The sequence below is a fragment of the Danio aesculapii genome, chromosome 6 (assembly GCF_903798145.1).
Source record: "Danio aesculapii chromosome 6, fDanAes4.1, whole genome shotgun sequence".
Lineage (NCBI taxonomy): Eukaryota > Metazoa > Chordata > Actinopteri > Cypriniformes > Danionidae > Danio > Danio aesculapii.
In genome coordinates, this window is record NC_079440.1 from 21,094,990 (window position 1) to 21,110,080 (window position 15,091).

General features: G+C 35.7%; 1 protein-coding gene across 1 annotated transcript; it reads left to right on the plus strand.

The window, feature by feature from the left end:
* Positions 1-4: 4 nt before the first annotated feature.
* Positions 5-14,924, plus strand: LOC130230642 (cytochrome b-c1 complex subunit 1, mitochondrial). The gene is made up of 13 exons (XM_056459772.1): positions 5-115; positions 1,693-1,833; positions 4,292-4,378; positions 5,394-5,523; positions 7,482-7,680; positions 10,214-10,293; positions 10,397-10,512; positions 10,592-10,735; positions 11,337-11,497; positions 11,598-11,683; positions 12,577-12,665; positions 12,759-12,834; positions 14,616-14,924. Exons 1-13 carry the CDS (start codon positions 65-67, stop codon positions 14,678-14,680), a joined length of 1,425 nt encoding a protein of 474 aa, XP_056315747.1. The 5' UTR covers positions 5-64; the 3' UTR covers positions 14,681-14,924.
* The last annotated feature ends 167 nt before the right edge of the window (positions 14,925-15,091 follow it).

The window sequence follows — 15,091 nt, forward strand, 5'->3', positions numbered from 1 at the left end:
GAGACCGAAGAAGACAACGCAAGTCAGATTTGCACGGATAGTGGTGGTGCACACTGTGGACAAAATGGTTCCCTCTATGTGGCGGATCAGTCGAGCTCTTACTAAAGCTGGCTACGTAAGTATTGCGAGCCCTTGGAATACTAAAGTGTTTTTAAAGAGTTTCAAACGTTAGTTTTAAGTAGACTGATAAACATAAGTAAACAGTCGCTTTCCAAGATCAAAGTGACTGTCATTTGGCCTTGTGAATACTAGAGAGCTAACCGATAGCTCACTGAAGGTTTGGTCACTTACATCAGTATGAAAGCTTTTATGACCAAGAGACGAGTTAAAAAGGTTGTGTCCGCAAATCACTTTGTAATTTAAATGTTGCGTTTTAATCTTTTTTTTTTCTTTTATGTTAGTGTTAAGTATAACCTCGTTATTGATCTGACAAGGTCATTGAAAATTGACGTCATTTGGAGATGTATGTAGGTTATTTGTTCGCTTTATATTCTGTAATTGTTAAGCTATGGAATATAAGCGTATATTCTTTTGATATGTGACATTACATTTCGTAATTTTTAATCAAGTACGTTATGTGCGAGTGCTATGACCGCCACCTATGCAGGATCGAGCAGTTCAGCAAACAGCAACAAAACGGCGTAGAACGAGCTATTATTTTCTTACTATTATCAGGGAATGTTTTATAAATGTTTCAGTAAATGTGGAGATTTCATGGAAATTTATCTAATCTTCATGGCATCACACAGTTTTGAAAACAACAACAACAACACTTACTGTTTAATAGTGTATAATTGTACAGTTACATTTTTTACAATGAACGATTCAGTGTGTTTTTTAAATGTAACATTTTTCTGACAGCTTGCATAAAGATTAAATTACTAATTTTTTGTTGTTGTTTAGAATGCCATTTAGGTTTTGGGTAGATTCATTTGACAAACATGTTGCCTAGTCACATTATCTAATCTTTTGTAATATATATTTTGCTTAGTCCTCAAATCATTTAATATGTTCTAATATATGAATATTTTGACACATATGGGGTCTGCTGGGATTGTCTAAAATAATTATAACCAAATATTTTCTGCAATAAAAAAAATGAAAATTCTCTTAATGGAAATGTAAAAACATACTATTTATGATGTAAAAATAATAACAAAATGTTTAAATGTCAGAGTTTTGGTTGTAAAATATAATCTATGCTTTCTGAGCCAAGTGAACATGTGCTGTGAACACAAACAATACTGAGGTACAGACTGAATGCAAAAGCATAGGAACTGCATTTTGTCCCCCTTAAAACTGCATCAAGTCTGACAAAATGTAAATTTATCAGGGCTAGCATTATTCATCCATTTGAAATATTGGCATTGTGTTCTAATGGATCTACAAAATGTTCAATGTCATTCAGATTCTTCACTTGAAAGTGCAACAATTTGAAAGTCGATATAGCTATTTTATGTTTTATTTTCTTTCAAATTTTTGTTAAATCTGTAATAAAGATCAGTCTAATTTGTTTGTCATATTAGTAATTGGAATTGGGAAAATCCAGTCCTTAATTGCTGAGAGGCTAATTGATGACTGTAAATGCAAAATCAGGATCAATCTGTAGTCCAAGTCATTGCATTACTGTGTGATGTGGATTTGTGAAGGAAATTGTGCCATATTTATGTTTGGAACTGCCTTTTCTTTTAGCCTCTGCGACTTTCATTAAGACGTGGACAGGCCTCTGTGTCTTATGCTCAGAGCCTACTAGGAGCTCCAGAAACTCGGCTCACTACCCTAGACAATGGCTTGAGGATTGCATCTGAGGAAACCAACCAGCCAACATGCACGGTAAATAGATGTTTCACAAAGCAGTGGGTCTGATGTATTAATAATTGGCTAGAGCATTCACATGTATATGCACATTCAAACCTCACAAAAACACTCCTGCCTAATTGACTTTTTGAAAAAAAAAATATTTTTAATCCATTTATATGATTACTTATTACAGTTTTGACTTCTTATTTCTTATTACATGCCCTCTGTAAATCTGTGCGTGTTTGAATGTAGGCTAGCCTATGTCATTGTCCATGCGTAATGTATCATCAGTCACTGCTAAAATTATGGATACTTTCATGTTAAAGCGAAAGTGGAAGATAAGTGGAATTTATGCTCTGCATTTTACCCATCCAAATGCACAAATACAGAAGCGAGAGCTTAACACACCACATAAACAGAAGCCGAGTCACTTTTTGTAAACTCAGTTTGAGTCCTGTCATTAATGCCATCATGATTACCTGGGTTTTGACAATGTGAGTGCACGTGGGACCAGAAGCATTTCTTCATGTTTAGACTACAGTTCATTGAAGCTTTTGTTATTTAATCACTGAACCTCAAGGCACAAAGACAACATGCACTAGAGATTTGAGAATGCTTCGTCCTAAACCTGTGAAAGTGATACAACGCTTGAAGTCCGGCTTCTGAATGGTAAAACAGTTGTATCCAATAATTACGTCAAAATGCTTGACTTGAATAGTATTCAATTGGTTATGCCTTAGAATGTAAACATTTGACAAATGATGTTATCTGTAGCTTTCCCAGGGCGAATATGTGTATCGTCTTAAACGGTGAACATCTTATTCCTGCTGTCTGTGTTTTTATTAATCAAACAAAAAAATAAAAATAAAATCACTCTCCACTCTTGACTTGAATAGCTGTTGTAACTTTAATATTTTTTTTAACCTTAATTTATGCAGTGACATTTACTGTATGTACAGCATTATATTTGAGTGTATTATTCAGTTTTATGTTGCATATTATTCCTTTTTTATTTCAAGAAACTGGCAATGAGAAAACAATAATAGTTTTTATTATTATTTTATATATAGTATTATGGCATGCAATTGCTTCAAACAATGGTATAAATCTATTTAAAACATCAATAAATGTACCTTGTGATAATCACAATTACAATTTCAATGGAATAATCAATAATTATGATTTTTGTCATAGTCATGCAGCCCTACTTGGCATATTTTTAATTCGTAATTAGCATTTAATACATCTCATTAGATATGTTATTTACAAAGTGAATGAAATGTAATTAGACATTAAAAATGTATATTATAGTATTTATATAATATGTCATATTCGATAATTAGAGCTCCAAGCAACAATCACCTGCTCCATCCTAGTATAAGTTATGATTATTGTGTCTCACCTTGTGTTTGGAAGCATCGCTGTGTCGGTAACTTTAGAGAGCATACAGATATGTTTCCTGAGAGTGATGAACGGCTGTGCAAGCCTCGATCAAACTGAATGCGTTCTTTTGTGGTAAGAGGCGGCTTTTTAAAATGGTTCTATTGGCATCAAGGGTTTTGCGGGGTTTTTATGTGCCCCGCATGCGTCTTGTGTTTGCCTACGGCACCTCGTGTTTTGATGGTGCACTCATGTGTACCTGAAGTTGGAAAGAGTAAACTAGGAAAAGGGCCTGAGCATCAGGTCCATTAATACAGTGTGCTTGCCTATAGCATCATAAAAAGCGCAGCGCTTTGCTCTTTTGAAAAATTATCGATTCTGAAGTCAACAAAAATGCAGTGCATTGCACCTCTCATTTTCAGAATTGAAAGCATGTTCCACATTTGTTTTCTTTTGTTTCAATGCCATAATTGTCTCTTCTTATTTCAGAATTTGTCTTTTTATGATTTTTCTCTGGACAAGTACATTTGTGGAAAGACCTTATATGGAACTGGTTTAGGCATGTATTGTGCAAATTACTAACATTGTGCACGCAGATGCTAATTTAGAACAGAGCTGAATACTTCAAATTCAATTCACCTTTATTTGTATAGCGCTTATACAATGTAGATTGTGTCAAAGCAGCTTCACATAAAAGGTAACAGTAAATAGGAACAGTGTAGTTCAGTTTGTAGTGTTTAAGTTCAGTTCAGTTCATTAATTCATTAATAGAAGATCGAGTTTTAGAACAAACTCGTGTGTGTGTGTGTGTGTGTGTGTGTGTGTGTGTGTGTGTGTGTGTGTGCGTGTGTGTGTGTGTGTGTCACATGTTGTGAATTTAGGTGGAAAGTTTTTGTGAGAAGTTTAAATGTGCATATAAATAGGTAAAATGTATGCAATTATTAGCGAATGACACCCATTGTTTTACATTTATGTAGGACCACTCTGTTGTTCTGTTCTTGTTGTGTTTAAAAATGCTGTGTTAAAGTCATGTTCAACATGAAGTAAATAAACTGCAAATTTGCTACATCTGTGATTCTTCATAATTATTTAATGTGTCTGGCTTTTGCAGGTTGGCCTTTGGATTGGTTGTGGGAGCAGATTTGAGACTGAGAAGAATAATGGAGCTGGGTTTTTCTTGGAGCACATGGCATTTAAAGTATACTATAACACCTTTACTTATAAATTTTGCAGATTACATTTAATAAAAGTGAGCATTTATTGAAATGACACCTATTAAGGAAAAGCAGAAACAAACAAATTAATTAGCAATAAACAGGGTTCATACGGTCATTAAAAATACCTGGAAAAGTCATGGCATTTTCCAGGCTTGGAAAAGTTCCAGGCCAGAAAAACCCCAAAGTTTTGCAAAAGTCATGGAAAACCGATATCTGTATACTTGGCCAATCACATACTCTCACATTATTAGTGCAGTGTAAGCATTATTTAAATACATTTTACATAAATATAAATATATGGGCATCACGGTGCTGTAGTGGGTAGCACAATCGCCTCACAGCAAGAAGGTCGCTGGTTCGAGCCTTGGCTGGGTCAGTTTGCATGTTGCATGGGTTTCCTCTGGGTGCTCCGGTTTCCCCTACAAGTCCAAAGACATGCGCTATAGGTGAATTGGGTAAGCTAAATTGTCCATAGTGTATGTGTGTGATTGTGTATGGATGTTTACCAGTGATGGGTTGCAGTTGGAAGGGCATCCGCTGCGTAAAACATATGCTGGATAAGTTTGTGGTTCATTCCACTGTGGCGACCCCTGATTAATAAAGGGACTACGCCAAAAAGAATGAATGAATAAATATAAATTGAAGCTAAATAGATTGTTGTGTGTTTTATGATGTGCTGTAATAAATTTTAACATGTATTCTTTTTTACCACGCATATAGACATTACATAAAACATTAGGTCATGAAAATTTACTTGAAAGTCTTGAAAAAACATGGAAAAGTCATGGAATTTTTGTAGTAAACGTGTATGAACCCTTAAAAAAATGTAAATGCAATTTGTTGTCTGAATAAAAATAGAAAATATTAAGTGTGTGAATCTACTGTGATTACTGTATTTTAAAGTGTTTCTGCACTATATTCAGTTGTACTGTTTATGAAATTTAAAATCGTAACTCTTCACTAACTAGTATGCTTTTATTTCTATTTTGATTCAAGGGCACTAAGAAGCACCCCCAGTCTGCTCTTGAACAAGCAGTGGAGTCTATGGGGGGTCACCTGAATGCGTACACCTCTCGGGAACATACTGCTTACTACATGAAGACTCTTTCCAAGGACCTACCTAAAGGTTAGAGAACAAACAACCCAGCTACTAAAACAGTCCAATTACTCTAACAGGTTCTAGATGGCATAGTTTTCTAAATAATCTTAAAAAAAAAAGTTCAGACAAAATTGTTTCAGATCTTTAGGATTTTCTTTCTTCTGTTAAACGCAAAATAATTTTATTTTGAAGAATGCTGAAAACCTGTAATCATCTACTTGCATCCTACCATAAATTTTTTAAATGTCATGTTTTGTGTGCAACAGAAGAAGCAAACTCAAAAAAGTTTTGATCCATTAGAGGTTGAGTAAATAGTAAGTAAATTTAGATTTTTGGGTGAACTATCCCCTTAGGTGTTAGGGGAATGGATGGGTTATCAGTTAAAATGTATCCCAATTGTTCGGAGTTTCAATTAAATCTTAATGTAAAAATCTAAACTACTTTTGTTTTTTGTTTTTTTTAATTAATGAGTTACTTTGTTTGAATAAATGACTGATGAATACTTGTTTCATTACTGGAAGAATCTGCATTTTTGAATGAATTTCTTGAATGTTTCAGTGTCATTTTTAATAGTTGCTGTCATAGTTTAATTGATACTCTAACTCTCACTTTAAGCTTCAAGTTACTTTCAAAGGGTAATTACTCTGTGATCACTACCATAGACATCTGTGTGTGTTTTTTTTTTTTTTTTTATTTTTTTTTTTTAATTTTCATATCAATACTTTTGTGACATTTTAGGATTGGGCTTCATTTTAATTATTCTAGTTCCAATTTTGTTTAACGAGTCCAGTTCTTAATGATTCTCGGTTTCAATTCCAGTATCTTTTGAAGAAAACAACAACTTTACTTAACAAGAGCTTTAAAGTCCCCATGAACCGGAAGGTGCAACCGCTATCTTTTTTTGTATGATGGTGCAGTTCCTAGAGAATCCGAAAATTAAATGATGAAACAGTGGGCGTGGCTTGTTTTTTCTACTGCGAGCTGATTGGATGTAGTAAAGTAGGCATTTTAATCAAAAAGATCTGAAAAAAGGTTTGGGGAGAGTTATTACAACCCAACAGATTCCTCTTCCTCAACATTTCTGACAGCTGGAGCAGCGTGTTTTAATATGTTAGCCATTCCCAATTCCTAAAACATATGTAATCTGACAATTTAACTGAAAAAAAAAAAAACAGGAAGTCCATTTTCAGATTTGAATTAAGGATTACAAGGGCAAACAGTTTTTTCTTAATAACATGCACAAATGAATTGTTCACCACAAAACTAGCAATGTGAGCTAACAAAATCATATGGTTACTTTTGATTTCTTGGGGACTTTTACATTTTTGCCATATTTATGCTATAATCAGTACCATGGAAGGGAAATTTATGGGGTTCTTTATTCTGTTAAACAAAAAACATATTCTGAAGAAAGCAGAAGAAAGAACAAATACTTTTAAGTCAATGGTTACAGGTTTCCAGCTTTGCTTAGAATGTTTTGTTTTGCGTTTAACAGAAGAAAGAAATTTATAAAGGGTTAGTAAATGACAGAATTTTTCAATTTGGGTAAACTTTGGGGATTCATTAAATAATTAAATACAGCAACACTTTCACTAAAGAATAAAAGACACTATTTAAAACAGTTCAAATATAATATAACATATGTTATCCTTACAGCTTGAATATATTTAATCATGATCACAAAAAAAAAAAACAAAAAAAAACGAAAACTGTTTTATCCAGAATTATATGGCTAAAAATATAATGTAGTGTGGTTTGAAATAACTGAAGCTTTCTAATGACTATACAGGACATCTGCTCTGAGTCAAGGCAGGAACAAGGTTTTGGTCTGATTATACATACCTTGTCCAAGTTTTAATCAATAGCCAAATTACCATAATAATACCATAATATTACCATAACTGCAGCAACTGAGGCTCCAGGATGTGTAAAATGTCTATTTATTTATTCATTTATCACAAAATGTCTTTATGGTATTTCTTTAGCGGTGGAGCTGTTGGCAGAAGTAGTACAGAGCTCATCTTTGAGTGAGGCTGAGATGGAGCAGCAGAGGAGTGTGGCGCTAAGAGAGCTGGAAGAGATAGAGGGCAGCTTGCAGGATGTTTGCCTGGATCTGCTCCATGCTACGGCCTTCCAGGGTACTGCTCTTGGCCATAGTGTTTTTGGTCCTTCTGCCAATATCAGGTATGCACAAAACCATCCAGATGTTTAATATTTTTTCCATGTGAATCCTGATAATGCACACCCAGTATTGCGTGTTAATTACATAGACTGTAAAAGATATGGACGTAGTATCCGTGACGTCACTCATAGGTTTCTGAAGAACGCAAAGGAAGCTACAAGTAGGCGTGGCCAACTGTCGCCATTTAGTTCGTGTGTCATCGCACCGACAGGGATACCTAACAAGTGCAAAGAGGCGAAGCGTGAGTGGAGCTACAGACACCTGCTAGCATTTTGCTTGGATGGGCTTTTTTGGGAGAAATTCTTAATACTTCATTACATGCGACTCGTTTGTGTTGTGATCACATGTGCTTGGTTGTGTACTATATCAATTAAGTGTTTAGTCTTTTAAAAACACTGTTGTAATACATTGAGCCTCTAAACATTGTTCTTATGACGTTCTTATGGTGGAAAACGCAAATTACATCCAAATACTTCAAATATATGTGTTAGTAAATGCAAGTCTATTTATAAAATCCTGGCATAACACTGTATGACAGAGCTGTCAGATTCTGGAGTGCATTACAGGTCTAAAGAAAAATATAAATGATCTTAATTAAAACAAATACATTTATAGATATGGTATACAGGTATATAATTTCACTCACCTGGGAAATGGAGGATGCGTGAATGGGTTGTGAGCAAAATTAAGTACACACAGCATGCCATATCATCAGAAAATTATAGGAAATAATTCCAAAAAGCAACTGTGTGAAGCCACATAAAACAAAACTAAAATATGATGTATATGCTGAGCTTAGCGGCTCATCAGCCAGAATCAGCTGAGGTGAAGTGACTGCGGCCAGCGAGACATAGCTGTCACTCAAGTGGCTACGCCCTTAATTATGCAGACCTAATATAACTTAATATAAACGAAACGGATGAGTTATAAAAAAAAACTCACCCCCCCTCACAGTTAATGACCCATTTGTATGATAAAGAAAAAAAAATATTGTAGTCATGAAGGGTAATATTAGCCATATGAACAAAAATCGTTTTCTGTTCCAGGCTGTAAACACCTTTTTTCTGCTGTAAAGTTGGTCATTTTAACAGTGGGGTCAATAGATGAATTGCTGTTTCAGTTACTTCCATATTTGCTTCACGAGAGAGAGAGGGAGGTTGCCGCTTGGTTTATTACAATAGCTGCATTTATAAGTATTTGCATTGTCGTAATGATGGCTCAAAGTGATCTTTAGTCAATCAAACTGATCTCAACTTGAATGAAATTTAGAAAGGGGTGGTGGAGACCTGAAATTCTATAGTGTACAAAAAAACGTGCTACGCTGGGATTTTTCTCGAAACAGAAATGCCATGAAATGTATCACCATTTAGTGGGAAGGACAAATTGTAGTCTGTCCAACTGGTTGAAATTTTCAGTTGCCATTACGAATGTACGTGTTCAAGTCAAAACAAACAAAACATTTAACAATAATGATTATCCTTGCTAAACAAACAAAACGTTTAATAATAATGATCATCCTTGTTAAAGCCCTGGAAAACAATGTAACTGTGCGTTCACACCGACGGCGTAAAAATTAGCTACATTGATATCATATTTAAAGCGGCTGCTGCAGCATATCAGCAAATCAGTTACATTTCTGCATAAATGCATAATTTCTAGCATGAAAATGTTGTGAACTTTTTATAAAATTTATCAATGAAAGATCAAGTTGTTGCGCATATATCTGAAATATTCTGAAGCAACAACACTATACCTTTTTTAAATATATTTATGTATATATATATACACACACACACACACACACACACACACCACACACACACACACACACACACACACACACACACACACACACACACACACACACACACACACACACACACACACACACACACACACACACACACACACACACACACATATATATATATATATATATACACATATACACATATTTATACATGTGTGTATATATATATACACATACACAAATACACATTCACATCAGTAACTAGCCAGTAACTTTTTAAACGTATGTTCCTCTAAGAAAACATTGTATATAAGTGGAAATCCAGCCTCCGCAATAATCAAACCTTTGGGAACAACTGTGGTCGGAATGAAAGTTCACAGTGACTGTGTTCTCTGGACTCCTCAAGTGGTGGAGCTTCCACAGTACATTCTAATTGCTTGCCGCTGAACCGCGTCACAGCCCATTACCATAACTTGATTTCAACTCTCTTCGACGCCCACACCGGGGAAGACGCACCATGCTGCTCCTTGCTGCCTATCGCTGCCATTGTAAATTAATTTTGGTGTGAACGCACAGTAACAGTAGCTTTCTCTAGGCCTGAATGCATTCAAATTTGTAAGTGCACATGTAACCAAATAAAACTGTGAATCATATTGCAAACTTTCAAAATCTGATATCAGATTAAATATGGACAGATTCAATGTATCTGCATAAACAAACCAAATGAAATGCCCCTTAAAGAACTGATAATGAAAAATGTCTTTTTCATTCTCTTTATTTTCAAGGACACTAACACGCAATGATTTGCTGGAGTACATCAATTGCCATTTTAAAGCACCTCGCATGGTCCTGGCCACAGCTGGAGGTACTGCTGTTTTTTAACTTGCAACTCTTTTTAAAGATGTGGTTTTGAAAGCCATGCAAAGCAAAGCCAATTGTTTAAACACTATCTTTTTCTTCGACTGTAGGAGTGAATCACGATGAGCTTGTGTCTTTGGCTAAGCAGCATTTAGGGGGCATTTCTTTTGAATATGAGGGTGATGCAGTACCTGTTTTGTCCCCATGCCGTTTTACTGGGAGTGAGGTATGAATTTTTTGTGTTTTTATTTTCTAGCCTTTGACGATTAGTTGACTTGCCGTTGAACCTGCCATCTTGCTTTCAGATTCGCATGCGGGATGATGCAATGCCTCTAGCACACATTGCTATTGCAGTAGAGGGACCTGGAGCTGCAAGTCCTGATATTGTGCCATTAATGGTTGCCAATTCCATCATTGGTAGTTATGACATCACATTCGGGGGTGGAAAGGTTAGATTATTAGTTTTCTTAAGCTTCTATCACCTGATCATTAATTTACCATGTATGGACCTCTTGGTATTTTGTGGTTTGGTTGTTATTAGGCTTCGGAATTTGTCAAGCCATTCATTGTCATTTTTGTTGTAAAAAATGCCATACATTTGAACTGTCACCAGTTGCTATACAAAGCAAAGTAAACCATCAGACTGAAGGATTATTTAAAGAAAACAATTTTAAGGATATGAAATGTTTTTTATGATGAATGAAGATGACAATGGTTTCACCCGAAAACCTAATAACCAAGTAATATGGGGAGTCCATATAATTCATAGGTTTATGCTCGTACTAAAAAAAGACCAGAAAATATTACAAAAAAAATCCATTCCAAACATTTCAGAATTGACTATGCGTACAGTGCTTGTTTAAAGCTTGTTTGAACTTAATAAAATGTTTGATTAGTCAAGAGATTACTCTGAACAAGGATCGCATGCCTTCACTCAGCTGTGATAATGCATTACAAATCACATGTAAATGTTAAGTTACCTGAGCATCCGAAAAGTAGAATGTTGGTGTGATGATGAAATGCTCTTTGTTCTTTTTATGTTGTATACAGCACTTAAGCAGTCGTCTGGCTCAACGGGCTGCAGAGCTGAACCTGTGCCACAGTTTCCAGACTTTCTACTCCTCATACAGCGATACTGGACTGCTTGGAATTTATTTCGTTACAGACAAACTTAAAATCGAAGACATGATGCATTGGGCTCAGAATGCCTGGTGCGTCACAGAATTGAAACCACATGAGTGTGGTTTAGGTTTCTTTCATGTGATCATTTATTATTCAGTGATCATAATTGTTGATGTTTCTGTATCATAGGATGAATGTATGCACCACAGTGACTGAGAGTGATGTGGCTCGAGCTAAGAATGCTTTGAAGGCTAGCTTAGTGGGACAGCTCAATGGTAATAAACTCAAACATACTATCCAAACAAACCCTTTACCTTCTTTCTCATGGTCCTTTCTCCAGGACTGAGTTTGGACACCCTGCCATATGCAAAGCATGTTTTTTTTTGTGTAAAAATGTTATATCTGTTTTTCCATGTTAAAAAAATGACAATGTTATCCTGTGGAAATGTTTTTTTCATCTTCATTTAAACCCAATATTTTCATAACCAAGCAATCTATTATAACTATTTTATTCATGATCACAAACAAATTACCTTTACTTGCAGCCAGTGATTTAGCAGTTACAAAAAAGCGCCTCACTGTGAACGTGGGCTAAATTTGCTAAACGCAATGTGTTTCTTGATCTTCATACATGTCTAAAATCGAGAACAAATAAATTTTGATCAAGATAAAGGAGAAGATTATATGGTTAAAAAATAGATTTTATCCATTGTTGCCCAGTAATAAATCTTTGAGTATATTGTGTTATTGAGGGGAGAAACAACCAGAAACTACTCAAACATCACAAGCTGATTTTGATTTTGCTTAAACATGCATAACATCTTTTACAATCCCATTGCAAATGGTTAATTGACGTCATAATCTATTAAATAAAGTGCATCGTCTAATGCAGTTCGGTATAAAGAAGAAACCATAACTACAATATTTTTTTTTCTTTATCATACAAATGGGTCATTAAAATGTCTACAGATATATAAATCTGATCTAAGATCATAGCCACATAGTGAAACCATCTGAACAAAGAAAGGAACTTGACCTGAACCTATAACTTTTGGATCACAAGTATATTCATATGGCTTGACAGTGTTTTGTTTTTGAAACTAAAAATGACTTCAATACATTTCTCAAATTCAATACATTTCTCAAATCCCCCCCCCCCCCCTCTCAGGAACTACACCTGTTTGTGATGAAATTGGCAGGCACATACTAAATTATGGTCGCCGCATCCCGTTGGCAGAGTGGGATGCCAGAATCGAGGTAAATGTTCTGTCATTACAACCTTAGGATGGGTGAATACCTGAGGTTAAATGTATTTTAAGAATCCCTTTTTGTTTGACTGTCTTTTACTAGGCTGTGACTCCTAGTGTTGTCCGGGATGTCTGTTCTAAATACATATATGATAAATGTCCAGCTGTGTCTGCAGTCGGTGAGTCCATTTATTGTTCTTTTTATTTAATGTTTATATTTAAAATGTCTTTTTTTTTTTTTTTTTACAATTAGTTCTGAGATCTGAAAATGATTGCTGTTAGTCAAAGTGTGGCTTTCTCTTTTCTCAAGTTTTTATAAAGAATTTAACCTATCAGGATTGTTAGGATGGATAATGTTAAACGTGATCATGTAAAACGAAGCCAAGGGTGCACGTTTCTTGTCACATACAGTGTATCCAGAAAGTATTCATAGCGCTTCACTTTTTCCACATTTTTTTTTTAAGTTACAGCCTTATTCCAAATTGGATTAAATTCATTAATTCCCTCATAATTCTACACACAATACCCCATAATAACGATGTGAAAAAAGATTCTTTGAAATTGTTGCAAATTTATTAGAAATAAAAAACCTGAAAAATCACATGTACATAAGTATTCACAGCCTTTGCCATGAAGCTCTAAATTGAGGTACATTCTGTTTCCACTGATCATTCTTGAGATGTTTCAGCAGCTTAATTGGAGTTCACCTGTGGTAGTGGACATGATTTGAAAAGGCAAACACCTGTCTATATAGGGTCCCAGGGTTGACAGTGCATGTCAAAGCACAAAAAAAGCATGAAGACAAAGGAATTGTCTGTAGACCCCAGAGACAGGATTGTCTCGAGGCGCAAGGGGAAGGTTACAGAAAAAATTCTGCTGATCTGAAAGTTCTAATGAGCACAGTGGCCTCCATCATCCGTAGGTGGAAGATGTTTGGAACCACCAGGACTCTTCCTAGAGCTGGCCGGCCATCTAAGCTGAGTGATCGGGGGAGAAGGGTCAGGGCCGATGGTCACTCTGTCTGAGCTCCAGTGTTCCTCTGTGGAGAGAGGAGAACCTTACAGAAGGACAACCATCTGTGCAGCAATCCATCAATCAGGCCTGCAGCCCACCTGGAATTTGCCAAAAGGCATCTGAAGGACTCTCAGGCCATAAGAAACTAAATTCTCTGGTCTGATGTATGCATGGTGAAGCATGGTGGTGGCAGCATCATGCTGTGGGGATGTTTTTCAGCAGCAGGAACTGGAAGACTAGTCAGGATAGATGAAAAGATGAATGCAGCAATGTAGAGACATCCTAAATGAAAACCTGCTTCAGAGTGCTCTTGACCTCAGACTGGGGCGACGGTTCATCTTCCAGCAGGACAATGACCCAAAGCACACCACCAAAATATCAATGTAGTGGCTTCAAAACAACTCAGTGAATGTCCTTGAGTGGCCCGGCCACAGCCTAGACCGAAATCCTATTAAACATCTCTGGAGAGATCTGAAACTGGCTGTACACCGTCGCTTTCCATTCAACCTGATAGAGCTTGAGAGGTACTGCAAAGAGGAATGGGCAAAAATTCCCAAAGACAGGTGTGCCAATTTTGTGACATCATATTTAAAAAGACTTGAGGCTGTAATTGCTGCCAAAGGTGCATCAACAAAGTATTGAGCAAAGGCTGTGAATATCATATGTCATTATGGGGTATTGCGTGTAGAATTTTTAGGAAATAAATGAATTTAATCCATTAGATTAAGGATAAGGCTGTAACATTAAGAAATGTGGAAAAAGTGAAGCGCTATGAATACTTTCCGGATGCACTGTATTTGTTAAGGCAGTGGTTTTGGGTTCTGAAATAAATAATCAGAACAGGTCCTATTATTGAATAGGTGTGTTAGTTTTTGAGCTCATTTTTTTTACTTCACAACAATTTTTGTTGACGGCTGATTTATTTTATTTTTTCTTCTCTATGCAGGACCAATTGAGCAGCTGCCGGACTATAACAGAATGAGAAGTGCTATGTTCTGGCTTCGGTTTTAAGTGTTCTTTGGAAAGCAAGCTTTCAGTGATTTCCTCTCATAATTTTCAAACCCTTATCTTGTATGTACTTGAGGGGTAGCAAATTTGCCCAGTTGTTTTATTTTTCCAAAGAATAATTTGGTACATTCAATGTCGGACATGAAGCGGAGCTATTTATGAATTCATGCGATGCTTTATTTCTGTTCTGTTTGTGTAAATAGCAATAGCTCTAATACAACTTCAAATAAAACCCTGACACACTGAACATTTATTTGAATTGGTTGCTTCTGGTCAAAAAACAATCATTAAGCAGGTCATAAAATGACAAGGGTGAAAAAAATAGTAAGCTGTGGTGTAAGGAAATGAAAGAACATAGGACTTTACGAAAATACTTTTGTAAATATTTAAAAACATCTTAGATTTGTAGATGTT

Bases quoted from the DNA above. Each gene is read 5' to 3' on its own strand.
- LOC130230642 (XM_056459772.1), top strand. From the start codon at position 65: ATGGTTCCCTCTATGTGGCGGATCAGTCGAGCTCTTACTAAAGCTGGC. The intron at 116-1,692 runs GTAAGTATTGCG...CTTTTCTTTTAG, and splicing joins CTCTTACTAAAGCTGGCTAC to CCTCTGCGACTTTCATTAAG. The intron at 12,666-12,758 runs GTAAATGTTCTG...GTCTTTTACTAG, and splicing joins AGTGGGATGCCAGAATCGAG to GCTGTGACTCCTAGTGTTGT.